The sequence below is a fragment of the Lissotriton vulgaris genome, chromosome 1_1 (genome assembly GCF_964263255.1).
Source record: "Lissotriton vulgaris chromosome 1_1, aLisVul1.2, whole genome shotgun sequence".
NCBI lineage: Eukaryota > Metazoa > Chordata > Amphibia > Caudata > Salamandridae > Lissotriton > Lissotriton vulgaris.
The window spans coordinates 1,481,490,562-1,481,506,311 of record NC_141685.1 but is presented as its reverse complement, the minus strand read 5'-3'; the positions used below and the strand labels follow the sequence as shown (position 1 = coordinate 1,481,506,311).

Here is a 15,750-nt window from a genome sequence, read left to right as displayed (position 1 = left end):
AGAGAACAGTTTGGATTTTCCCATTTCGGCTAAATGAAAAACATGCAACAATCCCTATTTCCCAATAAAAGGTAAATGAGTAATTAGCAGCGTTTGAGGTGCCCCCCACCCCGCGCAACATTAAAAGCAAGCATGACAACACTTGTAAGTACGGGGGTTTAGCCACATTCCAACAACCCACCCACCCATCGTGGGGCTTACTTCTTGTCCCGCAGTTAACAACATCTGACATCTCATTTTTACGTTGGCCCCCAGCAGTGAAAACAAACACTTTGTTCTGCTGAAAATTTGGTGATTGGGGTGTGTGTAGAGTAGAGGAAGAGAGGAAGAAAAAACAACCAGCAACAGGACAAGAACCAACAAACAAGTTCCATGCAGCGAGTCGCACTGAACAAAAGAAATGCACGGCTGCCATTTTTGAAGATTTTTTTTTTTTTTTTTTTTTTTGGGAACCTTTATTAGTATTTCAAGCATTTACAAGTATGGGCCTACAACCACCCCGGCCGGCCGCTAATCAGAGAAGGAGTACAGCAAGCAATATGGAAAGTTATAGCAGTTCGAAAGCCGGGGTCATAGAAATACCAGGCCATAACTTGTGGTCAGACGCACAGGTTTGAAGTCAGGATTTTAAAGGTTCATTTTCAAATAGGGAACTGAAAAAGAGTGCCATACGGTCATACATGGTCCTACAATATTGCGCACAAATCAGGATATCTACAAATAGTACAAATACGAATGAAGTATCGGGGGTAAGATACACAAATCAGGAGAAATGCAGGCACAGACCCGGTACGTAGCAAATCCAAACCCCACCCCTCAAAACAAAACATACTGCAAGAATCATGAATAACGACAACATTTAAAAGAGGAAAAGCCTAAAGGGCCATAGAAACAAATAACGAACAAACCCCATCCCCCTACCCCCCCACCCTGCACTCCCGCCGAAGGCCATGGCCTACCCCCCCCAGCAGCGTGCCTGTCGCCCTATTCGAGACCCGAAATATAGAAGAGAGAGAAAGAAAAATATAAGCAGAGGAGGGCCCTCAATCTTGCCGCCCGACCCCGCCCTTCACCCCTACACCCAGGAAAAATCCCAGAAGCAAAGTAGAATATCCATGGAGAACATCAAGCACCGGCCACAACAGCAATGTAATCCCGTTCAAATATACCCAAAGCACCGTCAGTCAACAATAAGGCCACTAGACTCTGAACTGTATCATCCCTGGCCTCGTCTAACAATGGAACCGCCAGATGTCCACTTGTCAATTGGTACACAGAGCGGCTTGGAGGGTCCAAACGATCCGGGCGGATCAGGCCGGAGCGTCGCCACAGAAAAGTTCAGCAACCCAAACCCATCCGGCCATTCTTCTACCTAGGAGAAGTTCAAGATGCTGACTCTGGCTCAGGTCTTATCTGCCCTGGACCCAGGAGACTGGATGGTAGCGTTGGACTTGCAGGACGCTTATTTCCACATCCCCGTCCTGCCGGCCCACCGGCGTTACCTGCGGTTCACGGTAGGCCACGAGCACTTTTAGTTTACCGTGCTCCCCTCCGGCCTTACCAGCGCCCCACGGGTGTTCACGAAGGTGATGACGGTGGTCGCAGCTCATCTGCGCAGGTTAGGGGTTTCAGTCTTCCCCTACCTCGACGACTGGTTGTTGAAGGCGGGCTCGCCCCAGACAGTCGTCAGCCACCTCCAGACGACGGCAGACCTCTTGCACCAGCTGGGTTTCTCCATCAATGTGCCGAATCCACACCTGTGCCCCTCTCAGAAGCTCCTTTTCATCGGAGCGGTTCTCGACTCTGCGCAGTTTCGGGTTTACCCACCCGAACAGCGGTTTCGGGATATACAGGCTCTGATTCCAATCTTTCAGCCTTTATCCCGAGTTTCGGTCAGGTTGACGCTGCGGCTTCTGGGGCTGATGGCTTCCTGCATCCTTCTGGTGCATCACGCCCGTTGGCGGATGCGGGTTCTGCAGTGGGACCTGAAGTTTCAGTGGGCCCAGCATCAGGGCAACCTGTCCGACCAAGTCCTGATCTCGGAGAGCACTGCGAGACAGTTGCAGTGGTGGCTCGTGGACTGCGATTGGGTCAGCGGCAGATCCCTCTCCCTTCCCCAAAGGGAGCACGTAGTTGTGACGGACGCGTCCCTCCAGGGCTGGGGAGGCCACATGGGAGAGGCGGAGATCAGAGGCCTCTGGTCTCCGGCGGAGTCCCAGCGCCATATCAACCTTTTGGAGCTGCGGGCGATTCGTCTAGCACTGAAGACATTCCTCCCCTCTGTCCGAGGAAGTGTAGTGCAGGTGTTCACGGACAACACCACCTCCATGTGCTACTGCAACAAACAGGGCGGGGTGGGGTCATGGACCCTCTGCCAGGAGGCTCTGCGCCTCTGGCAATGGCTGGAACATCAGGGCGTGACCCTGGTGGTTCAACACCTGGCAGGTTCTCTGGACGCCAGGGCGGACAAACTCAGCTGCCGGTGCATGATGGATCACGAATGGCGTCTGAACTCGGGCGTGGCGCAAGGTCTCTTTCTGCAGTGGGGAGAGCCTTGGTTAGATCTATTCGCCACTGAAGAGGACTCGCAATGTCATCAGTTCTGCGCGTTGGAATTTCCAAGGCGGCACTCGCTCGGAGACGCTTTTCGTCGCGAGTGGAGTTGCGGTCTGTTGTACGCCTTTCCGCCCATACCACTTCTGCCCAGAGTGCTGAAGAAGATCAGGCGCGACCGGGCACAAGTCATTCTTGTGGCTCCGGACTGGGCACGAAGGTACTGGTATCCCGAGCTACTCCGTATGTCAGTCGATCCCCCGATTCGTCTGCCTGTTCAGGAGGACCTTCTGTCGCAGCATCAGGGGACGGTCCTCCACCCCCATCCTTGGAGATTGAGCGGCGACAGTTGAGGCCATTTGACTTGCCTCCTGAAGTCTGTAACATCATTCTGGCAGCCAGGCGTCCCTCCACAAAGTCGGTATACGCCTGCAGGTGGAACAGATTTGTGGCATGGTGCAAAGGCTGTGGATCCTCTCTCTGCCCCTCTTTCTGAGGTTCTTCTCTTTCTTCTTTCTCTTGCCCAGCAGGGCTCTGCTCTGGGCACTATCAAGGGCTACCTTTCTGCTCTTTCAGCCTTTTTGAGGCTGCCTGATCAACCTTCTTTGTTCAAGTCCCCTATTCTTAATCGATTCCTGAAAGGCATCACACATACGTTCCCTCCTGTTCCCTTTGTGATGCCTCAGTGGGACTTGAACTTGGTTCTTACTTTTCTGATGTGTGCTGCCTTCGAGCCACTTCACAACTGTCCTCCCCGCCTTCTTACTTTGAAGACTGCCTTCCTGGTAGCCATCACCTCTGCCAGGAGAGTGAGTGAGCTCCAGGCTCTATCCTGTAAACCTCCTTTCCTTTCGGTCCATCCGGACAAGGTTGTGTTGCGGACAAGGCCCTCTTTCCTGCCCAAGGTAGTCACAGCCTTCCACATCGGGCATTCCATTACCTTGCCCACCTTCTTTCCGCCTCCGCATCACTCGAGAGAGGAAGAGAGGCTCCATCGTCTGGACCCAAAACGTGCGCTCTCTTACTATCTAGATCGCACACGCCAGTTCCGGGTGGATGACCAACTCTTTGTTGGTTACGTGGGCGCCAAGAAGGGAAAGGCGGTACACAAGCGGACCATCTCGCGGTGGATCATCTTGTGTATCCAGGCGTGCTACTCCTTGGCTAAGAAGGACTGAGGGCTCATTCCACTCGGGCCACGGCGACTACCACTGCCCTAGGCCGAGGAGTGCCCTTGCAGGACATTTGCCAGGCAGTTACGTGGGCCTCGCTGCACACATTTGCAAGACCTTATTGCCTGGACAGCCAAGTCCGGAGGGATGGCTTCTTTGGCCGTTCCGTCCTCCAGGGCTTTCTGGTGTGATTATTGGTTCGCAGACCCACCACCGGGGTTGGTATTGCTGGGGTATCTATTCTAAGGTAAGGAATCTAACACTAACGTGTCTCTTTCAGATGCACAAGTTACTACTTGTGTAACGATATATCTGTAAGAGACATTAGTGATAGATTCCTTACCGACCCACCCATCCTCCCCGTTCTGAGAACCGATATCTAGGGTTAAGGTCCTCCCCTTTCAGGGCCCTAGTTTCAAGGCACCAGTGTTGGTTTTTAGCATAGCTCTGCGTTTCTGGTGCAGAAAAGCTGTGTCTAAGAACTGACGTCCGCACGCGGAGGCGGCGTCCAAGTACTCCGACGTCATCATGGCGCCGACGACGGACGCGGAGCCGCAGACTACGCCTACCGACGCGCAAGGGTACTGCTACGCAAAAATTTCCGGATCCAGTCTGACGCCTGGGGATATTCTAAGGTAAGGAATCTATCACTAACTAATGTCTCTTACAGATATATCGTTACACAAGTAGTAACTTGTGCTTCTTACTACTTCCCGTGCCCCTTACTGGCACTTATGCACATACTTGCCAGTGTCGGGAACACTTTTCTTTTTAGCTATATTTTCAATGATCATGCGTCTCTCAATGTGAAATAGTAGATCTACTTTTTGTGATTCTGTGAATAATAAAGTTCAATTTGAAAAAACTGAATAAATACTCTATGTATGGCGTGGTACTGCTATTCGTGAACAACAAACATACCTTCAACAAATCTGAATAGTGGTGATACGCGGTTTCTGAAAATCTGCTTTTCTTTGGGCACAAATGCAAACTGACTCTGTAGGTAGAATTGACATCCCCGTAAACATATGTCCCACGTTTTATATGCATTATACAGCTGCCATCAGGGGGGGGACTTGCATACGCGCAACATACCTTTGGCCAGTGTAACACATGTGTCCCAAAAGGATTTTATGGCGTCTACTTCGCTAATAATTCCCTCAATTCTGTGGAATATAAATCATAAGACTGGTTTTATTAAAACCGGGTGATTGGCTATGCAGGTTTCATTATTAAGGGGCAATTCGACTCTAATCTCACCTTTTAGTTACTTCTAGCAGAGTTGTCGTATCTTCTCAAGCTACCGATTAGTCCCTCAACGGAAAGCGCTGTGTGCCGCGGCCCTCCGGAAATAGATCTAGCCGTTCTATTGCTTCTGGGAATTGTAGTGTTAAATCTATTTGCGTCACTTCTCCAAATTCTTACTCGTGTGCAGCAATCCAGGAATCTCGCCCGCATATTTATCACAATGATAACAAGACCTGTTTCTAAAATACTGGATGATAATCTTACAATCTTTAAAAGCTACTGCTAGCAAAAAGGGAAATATCAAGGCACTGGAAGTCAAAGGAGGGTCCCAACAGCAAGAGATGGAAGGCTGAGCTGTATAAATGGGCTAATAGCGAGAGTGTTCTTAGATTTCAGCAGGCACAACATTTGAATAATGAGAAAGGACTGGATTCTGCAAACGCATGGGAGACGCTGGTACAATCTTTGTCTGACCACCAATCAGAAGAGGAGGAGTAGGGGGAGGATGCTATGCACAGTGAAGACCCCTTCTATGTACATTGTGGGAAACCATGGATTACAGTTGAATCTCAAAATTCGCTTTAAATTTTGTACTTAAGGTAATACACTCCGGTGGGGAGGGAGGGGGATGGGCCTTAGTTGGGGTTAGGGGTAGTATTTGTAAGTTGCTTGAGATTCGCAGTATTGAGAGATATTGTATGGTTATATATGGACAGCCTGGCCTTTATTGTATTGAATCCGGATGTATTATATGATTGTTTGTGAACGATGTGTTAGGGAGGAACTAGTATTTAGCTTGGTGGGCAAAGACTGTAGAAGGTACAGTATTTTGTACTTTAACACAAAACGAATAAAATATGCTTTTAAAAAAAAACAAGCATTTACAATGCAACGGTTTCGCCTTTGGAAAGGTTAGAGCTATTGGCATTGTAAATGACAATTTGTATTCATGTGTTCGTTTTGAAAACAGATAAATAAATAGATTGTCATTTACAGTGCCAATAGCTTAATCTCTCGCAAATGTGAGACCTATTGTACCCTACGGACGAGCTCAGCAGACAGCAATTACTACCACACACACACACCCAGAGCCACACACACACACCCAGAGCCAGCCACACACACCCAGAGCCAGCCACACACACCCAGAGCCAGCCACACACACACATCCAGAGCCAGCCACACGCACACACACACCCAGAGCCACACACACACACACACACCCAGAGCCACACACACACACATACACCCAGAGCCACACACACACACACCCAGAGCAACACACACACACACACACACACACACACACACACACACACACACACACACACACACACACACACACACACACACACACACCCAGAGCCACACACACACCCAGAGCCCCACACACACACACACACACACACCCACCCAGAGCCACACACACCCACCCAGAGCCACACCCACCCACCCAGAGCCACACACACCCACTCAGGAGAGCAAGCACAGCGAGGGGGCAGGGAAGCAAGCACAGCGAGGGAGCAGGGAAACAAGCACAGCGAGGGAGCAGGGAAACAAGCACAGTGAGGGGGCGGGGAAGCCAGCACAGCGAGGGGGCGGGGAAGCAAGCACAGCGAGGGGGCGGGGAAGCAAGCACAGCGCGGGGGCAGGGAAGCAAGCACAGCGAGGGGGCAGGGAAGCAAGCACAGCGAGGGGGCAGGGAAGCAAGCACAGCGAGGGGGCAGGGAAGCAAGCACAGCGAGGGGGCAGAAAAGCAAGCACAGCCAGGTGGTAGGGAAGCAAGCACAGCCAGGTGGCAGGGAAGCAAGCACAGCCAGGGGGCAGGGAAGCAAGTACAGCCAGGGGGCAGGGAAGCAAGCACAGCCATGTTTCCAGTGCTTGGCTATTCTGAACAATTGGTATCCCGCCTGCTACTCAAACGAAAACAACTCCCAGAGTACCTTAAATAGCTAAATGAAACCTCAGAAGTAGAAACATTATGTCCTGACTACACGACAGAGGCTGCAATTGTAACTGCGGGGGACAAATACCACTGAACTGGGAAGAAGACGGCGTACAACTATAGTGGAGGAATAACAACCTCGTACACTACTGCATACCACTGTGCTTTGGATGTCCCACGCCTGCCATCCATGTTGCTTCACCCCTCCTCCTTTCCTTCGGTCACTCGTTGCTTCAACTCCTCATACCCAGACTGTGCTCCTTCCTTTCCCCAGCTGCACCTTCCTACCCAACGGCTTCTCCTCAATACCCCTTGTACTGCTCCCCCCACCCAATTAGTGCCATCAGTCCTAGAACAGAATGGCTAAAAAGCAGTAGTAAAGCCACTAGGTCTCAAGAGTGAAATATATTGGCTTTGCTAATGCTCGTGTTTGAGGTCAGCATAGCTGTCCCCAAGACGTACTGTTACCAATAACTTATTTATAAGCAGAATGGGCTTTACATCCACCCGAAAGTACACTGAATTATCACACATGAAATTCTCTATCCCACACATGCACTATTTACAGAAAGCAATCTTTTCTGGTCTCAATTGACAACGCATCTGTCAGCAAGATGTACTGTTACAAATTCTTTAAAGTGGGATTTGGCGTCATCCAGTGGAGTAATACTCTCTGACCTCAAGCTAGTGCCTATTTGCTTTCTACCTTCCAGGAAATGCATGAGGGACAAGGGCATTTGAAGTGTACACTCAATCATCGCGCTGCTTGTCACATTCAATTATTTATTTCCTATATGTATTCCATACAGAGAACAATCCTTTTTCCCAGCACTGGCAAGGCCAACACAACAGGATTTAATGTAATAAACAGCATTTGTGCATGCAGCACATGGAAATACATTTGTGAATGTGTGTGTTTACATAGATTGGCAAATTAAGTTGAGACTTACTGGTGTTACCAATGCCTGTTTCGATCTGAGATTCCACAATGAGATTCCACAATTTCCCACAAACTGGGAACTTGACACAGGTGAGGACATTTTACCTAGTCTCCAACGCACCCTCGTATTTAAAGCTATGAACATTGGAACATGCAGCTCGTACTGCAAACCAACTTTTTTTACATTTTCAGCTCATTCTAAATATGAGATTAACATTTCAGTATTTTGATAAAGAATCAATTTGCTCCAAATTTAACATGTATACCTTGTGTCTGCATTACAGCTCGTTCCAACATCCGCCAACACTTACATCAACAATCATATACAGATACGGTTCCTAAAATAAGTTAAATATTAATTACAGCGTATATGTCAGCAGAATGGGGACTTTATGGTCTACTCTAGATGCTGGGCATTCAAGGTATATAAATGTGGAGTTTTCGATGTACCTGTAAAAAGCAATGCACACCTAATTCTGCCAAATCTACATGGTTTAGCCCCTTCGATGCTGGTGACGGAACCATTCCATCATCAGTCACAGTTGAGCTTTGCTGATGACGGAATGGTTCCGTCACGACCACACCCTGTTTTGGAATGTCCAGCACAGGAGGGGAATCGGCGCCGCACGGAAGCGGTTATGAGATCTCTATGTATGAAGAGGATCTGCGAGGTCTGTGTAAACTGAGGGATAGATCTGATCTCTTAATGTAGGAGCTAGTGAGATCTGTCACCTGATACATGGCTATGCTGCTCAAGATCTGTAAGTGTAAGTCACTTCAAGAAATAAACAAGTGTGCAGTTTGCTGCACGCTTCTCATGTGTCACCCTCAGGCAGTACGAGACGACAGGAGGAAAACCGTACCAGGAAGAGAGCTGGGAGGGAGCCCGTAAGGGGCTAGGTGGGAACCAGAAAAGGGCAACGTTTGTTCGAAGGGCCTGGACTGCAACATACTAACAGCAGCAGAATACAACCCCCTCCGACAGGAGAATGATGTAACAGGGCCAGTCGACACACAGAAACTGCAAAACAGAACCCAAGTGACACAACAGGACCAGCACTGTGCCATAGCAAAGCGTGCTGTGCCAGAAAATCATAAGAGTGTCAAGCCAAAACCACCCCAGTACCCGAAATGGACCAAAAGTACACAAAGAATAATTCAGATTTCTCAGAAATGTAATACGACAGTGCCTATAATAACTTGTACCTTAACAGTGTCAGACGGAACCCTGCCGTGTCTGAGTATATCTGTAATAGTGCCAGAAACAACGACACCACCGAAACAAAACCAGAGACAATGCATAAGCAACTACGATCTCATCTGTGGCAAAAGAGAACCGCCATCGGACCACAACTAACCACAAAAGCGCCAACGTTCCCGAAATCCAACAGTGTCAGAACACGAGCTATGGGGTGAACTGAAAAGTGAAAACTCGAACAAGGCACGAGAAGAACAAGAAGCACGGGCACACGGACAGCGGGAGGGGGAGCGGGGATGGGCACTCGGACAGCGGGAGGGGAGCGGGGATGGGCACACGGACAGCGGGAGGGGGGCGGGGACGGGCACACGGACAGCGGGAGGGGGGACGGGCACACGGACAGCGGGAGGGGGGGCGGGGACGGGCACACGGACAGCGCGAGGGGGCGGGGACAGGCACACAGACAGCGGGAGGGGGGGCGGGGATGGGCACACGGACAGCGGGAGGGGGGCGGGTTAACGGGCACACGGAGAGCGGAGGGGGCGGGTTAACGGGCACACGGACAGCGGGGGGGCGGGTTAACGGGCACACTGACAGCGGGAGGGGGCGGGGACAGGCACACGGACAGCGGGAGGGGGGGCGGGGACGGGCACACGGACAGCGGGAGGGGGGCGGGAACGGGCTCACGGACAGCGGGAGGGGGGGCGGGTTAACGGGCACACAGACAGCGGGAGGGGGGCGGGGGCGGGCTCACGGACAACAGGAGGGGGGGCGGGAACGGGATAAAAAAAGTAGTAAAATATGCCGCTTACCTGCTAGCAACTCAAGGAAAGTTAAATCGCGCAGCCCACCCCTGCAAAGCACACGTTGGAAATGAAACAAACATGCTGAGACAAAGAAAAAAAAAACGTCCGCCCACCGCCGCAATGACGTTCACAAAGGGGCGGAGAGCGAAAAAATCGCCGGAACGCCCACGAATCTGCTCCGTGAATTACGGACAGATCTCTTTCCAATGGCTAGCCTCCATTTATAGAGCTAGCCAATGGAAGAGAGAGGCGGGACAAAGCCCCGTACTGAGAAACATAAGATTTCGCCTGCGCGAGCACTGCTGCGCAGTGCTACGCCAGGCGAAACCTAAAAGGTAATTAGGATACCAGGTTTTCTTCTTTTTAGTACGTATAAGGCCCTACCTGGGTCCTGTCCATTGGGCCAAACCTCCACCTTTTTGTATTCAAATCCTGAATACAGCATATCTCAAAAAGACGGCACAACCGCTTCTTAGGTGAGACCTAAAAATGGCCCCCTAACAACCGGTGGAGTTATCGATCGCAGTGGAGAGTGTGAGACCCACAATCTACAGAGGACTCCAAGCGTACAATCTGACAGTAGGTTGTCCTTAGGCCAAATTAGTACAAAGCACTATTATCCGAGGTCCAAAAGTGGAATTCTAAAGGCAGTGCCTAAGGATCCATCCTGTGGTATTGTATGTGAGGGTGTGTCACTGTCAGTATGTTTTTGGATGTGTTCTGTACAAATCTGAGTGCAGCTTAATATACGCACATTGTAGTCCTTGGTGAAGTTGTACCACATGTGGAAATGGGGATATTTTTTGATGTACTCTAGGATGTTTTCAAATGAATATTTTGACATCCTTCGTATCCAGTGTCTTATAAATGACATGGTAAAATTACCTTGTTCACAGCAAATGTTCTTGTTCTGCAGTGTTCTTAAGTTTTTGAGCTGGAATGATTACACTCTTGTCAACAAAGTATTTTGATGTGAAACAAGCCTTGTATTTGTTATCCCATTTAGGTGCTCGTTTCGATGATGGGGCTGGTGGTGATAATGAAGTGCAGCGTACTATGCTGGAGCTGATCAACCAACTGGATGGCTTTGATCCTAGAGGCAATATTAAAGTGCTTATGGCAACCAACAGGCCCGACACATTGGATCCTGCTCTGATGCGACCTGGACGGCTGGACAGGAAGATTGAATTTAGCCTGCCGGACCTCGAGGTCAGAACGTGATTCTTTGCTCAAGCTTTAAGTAATGCATCCTATACTTAGTCGCACCTTGTAAATGACTCGTAGCACGCAAAAGAGGTTTAGACTTCGGGTGTCTGGTTTAATGTCTATAGCTTAATTCAATGATTTAATCATTACTGCAGAAGATATTGAGGCAAACGTCGTTATGTTATTTCGCAAAGCCTGCTGGTTTGCTGCGAGGTTCAACAGGAATAATGGGTATTTTAGCATATGAGCTGGGTTTTTCTGATAGATACTTCTGCCAGTGGATTCCTCACCTTGTGAATATCCCCTTGCGTCAGCAACATTCAGAAATTCATTTTGTAGCTTCGCGCAGACGTGAACTTGGACGTCATAGAGACACTGCATCGCACGCGACTCCGCTGACTTCACCGACGCCCATAATAGGCCCACGCCGGCGTGATGACATCAGCTTCCTATTTTCCGTGTCGTCGACGCTAACGGTTTCGGGGAATCTCAGTAGCTTTTTAGTGACTTTGTTGCTATTTCCTTCGTTTTTCTGCTTCTTTGTTTTGAGACCATGTTGATAAAGAAGACTGGCTTCAAGCCCTGCAAGGAATGCGGGAAGATGATGTCCATCACGGACCCGCACGAAGGCTGCTTATGGTGCTTAAGCTCTGATCATGATGTGGATGGGTGTTAATCTTGTCGAAAGATGAACCCGAAGGCCCTGCGGGAAAGAGAAACCAAGCTCCTGGTGGTGAAGTTGAAGGCTGAGAAAGGTAGGAAGTCTTCACGATCTCGTTCGAGAAGGGCGAGGTCGAGGTTGAAGTCAAGATCTAGCTTTCGAGAGGAGTCGACCTCTAAGTCCTCAACGGAATATGCTTCAAAATCAAGAAGGAAGCATAAGAAGAGGAGACATGAGTCCCGACGTCACTCGGGAAAGGAGTCGGACTCGAGATCGAAGTTGCCAAAGAAGGTTCGATCGAAGGTGATCCCACCGCAGGAAGCTTCGAATCGGGAAGGTGAGGCTTCGCCTTCAGAGTCGCAGGTGCAGTCGCCGGCTCCAACTTCCGATCCATCTCCGGCGCCGTCCCTGGCCCGAGAGGAAGTAGTAGTTCAGGTGGAAGGGGAATCTGTGCCTGTGGAGGAGCCGGATTCGTTCCCACCTCAAGTCCAGCCTGAGGGTGTTCAGCCACCTTTTCCCGCCCCAGGCCAAGACCCATCAGCATTTTTTAACGCAATGTATGGCGTCTTTACGAGGGCTTGGTACCCCTCTGGAGCACCTTCGGGTCCCATGGGTCCACTGGCCTACAATTTGGGGGTGCCACTCTCATATGCCCCGGCTCCATTTATGCCGGTCCCGGCGTCGCCCGCTCCAAGTCGACCTTGACCACAACCCACTGGGCCATCGGAATCGATACCGACGTCGGTTCCGGCTCCGTTGGAGTCGATGGTGGATCCAGTGGAGAGGCGTGTTAAGGAGAGGTCCAGGAGGGAGGCACAACGCCTTTTGGAGGAGCAGAGATATGTTGACTCTCATCCTGATGTGGAGGAAGGTGAACTAGAAGAAGGCTGCTTTGAAGACCTGGCAGATGCTAGCGGCCTGGATTTTTCCCCGGAATGGGAGTTACCATCAGGTTCTGATGCACCTTCAAAGGACGTCCAGCCTTATCATGTAGTAATGAGGAAGGCTGGGGGACTTCTTAATTTGACTTTGCCAACAGTTGAATCTAAGTCTAATCTTCTTACTGAGGTCCTACACTCGCCTAGTTCGGTGGTGGAACCGTTGCTTCAGTTTAATGAGGCTTTAACAGAACCTATTATGGAGGTGTGGAAAAAGCCTCTAACTGCTCCGGCTGTTTCCAAACGTGTGGCAAGACGATACAGGGTTGCACCAGAAGACCCTGCCTTTTTAACATCTCCGCCTCAGACTCCCGCTCCAGTTCCGCTCGCCGCCGTTTCCGCACGCCTTCGTGTTAACGAGACCCAGCAGCCTCCACACACAGCCGCCACCCAGCAAGCCCTCCGCCGGGGCTCCCCACCGCTGCAGACCTCTGCCGGCGCTCCCACTGCTGCAGCAAGCCCACACCGAGAAGAGGTCCGCGACTGCCTGCGTGGCAAAGGTCGTGAGCAGCATCAGCATGACTAAAGGACTGGGGCTGACCTGTAAACCCCTCCAGAAACGCTACGCTCGCACAAGGGTCCAGCAAGTAGTCATTTGGAAGCTTGACTACATCACCCATAAGGCAGAGCGGCACTCTGACCACCTCCGGCAACGCCCAGCTCAGAGACGACCAGGTGCTTTAAATCTGCACGGGAGACGCGCATCGCGGGACGAGCCGGGCGAAGCCCAGGACAAGGGCGGACCCGTCTGATCCCGTCTGATCCCGTCTGATCCCGTCAGAGACTGACTGAGACTGGGCCACCCCCTTTATGTTTCTGTATTCAGTAAGACTTTACACATATATGTTTAATTGCTTTTTTAAATTCTTTTTTAAGGTGCACTTGTACCATTGACTGAAATTGAGGCACACTTATACGTCCAATAGCTATGGCGTTAACAACCTCTAAAGGGAACAAAACAGGTAGTGGGGTAATTGGAGGAGGGGTTATCGGTACTATAGATGTCTTCTTCACCAAAGCTGTCATTGTACTGGAGAAGGAAATAGCTTTAACAGAACAGCGGCTATCTCTTGACCCTGTATTTTTGAAAAGATCGTCTTTAGGGCGTATTGCTACTGCTCCTTCACCTGAACAACCACATATACAAAGTACGCAGAGTAATCAAATAACTAGCCACCAACGAGACCTTTCAACTATCCTTGATATAAGTGGGATTGATGCGAGCATAGATTCCTATTTGGCCTATCCAAGTGAAGATCTGGGTAGACGCCAAAGTCAATTACTACTCAGGGAACAGCCAACAGATAGTAGCCACGTAGTACAACCCCAGGTTGTCGCCTTAAAATGTAAGCGTGGCAGAGATCAACAGAAAGGCTCCTGTATTAAAAAGATTAAAACAGTTACTTCCAAGAAAAGGGATATGGGGGTCACGTATAGGAACAAGATACCTAACCAGCTGGATAAGCCCAGCTCAAACCCTACCAGGCCTACTGTAGAGATAATTGAAAGTCCGCTAATACATCCCAGTAGTACCATGTGTTCGTTGGAAAACATAGAGCACCTCGTTAAGAGCTTAATTCTACCATTGGTTGAACGGACCAGGAAGATAGGTGAACACCTAGAAACCCTCGAGGGAATTGTACGAGCTAATTCGGAGATGTTAAAAAAACTAGAGGATCAAACATTTGCTTGTATCAGCACCCCCATGTTACCCAAAAACAAACCGAAACCTGCCCCTAGAAAGAAGCAGGGACTAGCTATAAAAGAACCATCAGAGCAAACAAGTGGGAAGTCAAAAGCGAATGATCACAAAATGTTCCCCAGGGCAGAGAGCGATTGTAACGTAGTCTCTCATAAAACAGGCTTAACCAGAGGCCCCGACAAAACGATACCAGAAATAGCCAACACAGAGGCTACCTTAATTAAAGGACATAAGATGAGAGTTGATCTTCCCCCGGATTGTCACCCCTATGTAATTGTGTTGGCGGGGGTGCCAAAATGGAAAAATAACAAGGTTGAATCTGTCCACGAACTAAAAAACAAAGTTATGTACTGGCTGGGACAAAATAGACCCCTTAGACCTGACTTGCGTGGGGAAATTATCACTGTTAGGAGAGTAACCTGGCTGGGCCATATAGCGAAGAATATTGAAGGAGACTGTATTATTGTTAATATCTGAAAGAAACACGTTAGTGTTAGATTCCTTACCTTAGAATATCCCCAGGCGTCAGTCTAGATCCGGAAACTTTTGCGTAGCAGTACCCCTGCGCGTCGGTAGGCGTCGTCTGCAGGCGTCCCCTGCGGCTCCGCGTCCGTCGTCGGCGTCGTGCGCCGTGATGACGTCGCTGGAGTATATAGACGCCGCCTCCGCGCGCTGACGTCAGTTCTTCTTTTTTCCGCGCCAGCAAGCGCAGATCCGAAGAGCAGTACTCCGGTCTTTTGACCAACTTTATTACTCTTTTTGTGCCTGGTAGGATGCCCGGTTTCAAGAATTGTGACGGGTGTGACCGCACGATGTCGGTCACGGACCATCACCGACTCTGTCTCCGGTGCCTGGGCCCCGACCACGACGTGGACGCCTGCGTCGACTGCCGGGCCCTCACTAACAAGGCTAGACGGGAGCGGTCCCGCAAGCTGCTTGAGCTCCGGGTGTCGGCCCCGCGTCAGGAGAGGTCTCGGTCCGGCCGGAGGTCCAGGGAGCGTTCAAGGGAGCGGTCGCGGAGCTGCGCCGAGCGCTCCGGAAGTCGTCACCATTCGTCGGGCTCATCCGGTAAGAAACACAAGAAGTCGGGGCGTCGTCATCGTACCCCCGACTCGTCGCGACGCGGCCAGGGGTTCGGGTGTCCCAAACTCCGCGGCTCCGCGTGAGTCGCCGGTGCGGCCTGCCCCATACCCTCCGGTCCCTGGGCACGGTGCGACGCCTGAGGAGATTGAGGCGTTCCTCATGGCCATGAGAGCGCTCAGTTCTCAGACTGGGCCTACGGCGCCTTCGGGCCCAGTGCTGCCGTCCGAGGGCCCTGGCGGGTCGGGTGTCCCTGGCTCGACGCCATCGGGTGCTCCGGGCCCGGTGCCGCCGACGGCTC

The 15,750-nt window shown here is 50.7% G+C and overlaps 1 protein-coding gene across 1 annotated transcript in view; it reads left to right on the top strand.

Moving 5' to 3' along the window:
* PSMC2 (proteasome 26S subunit, ATPase 2) overlaps positions 1-15,750 on the top strand; it is a 110,237-nt gene that overhangs the window by 69,566 nt on the left and 24,921 nt on the right. Inside the window, exon 10 of the mRNA XM_086967332.1 lies at positions 10,869-11,071. Within this exon, the coding sequence (XP_086823458.1) occupies positions 10,869-11,071 (203 nt within the window). The remainder of the gene's footprint in view (positions 1-10,868; positions 11,072-15,750) is intronic.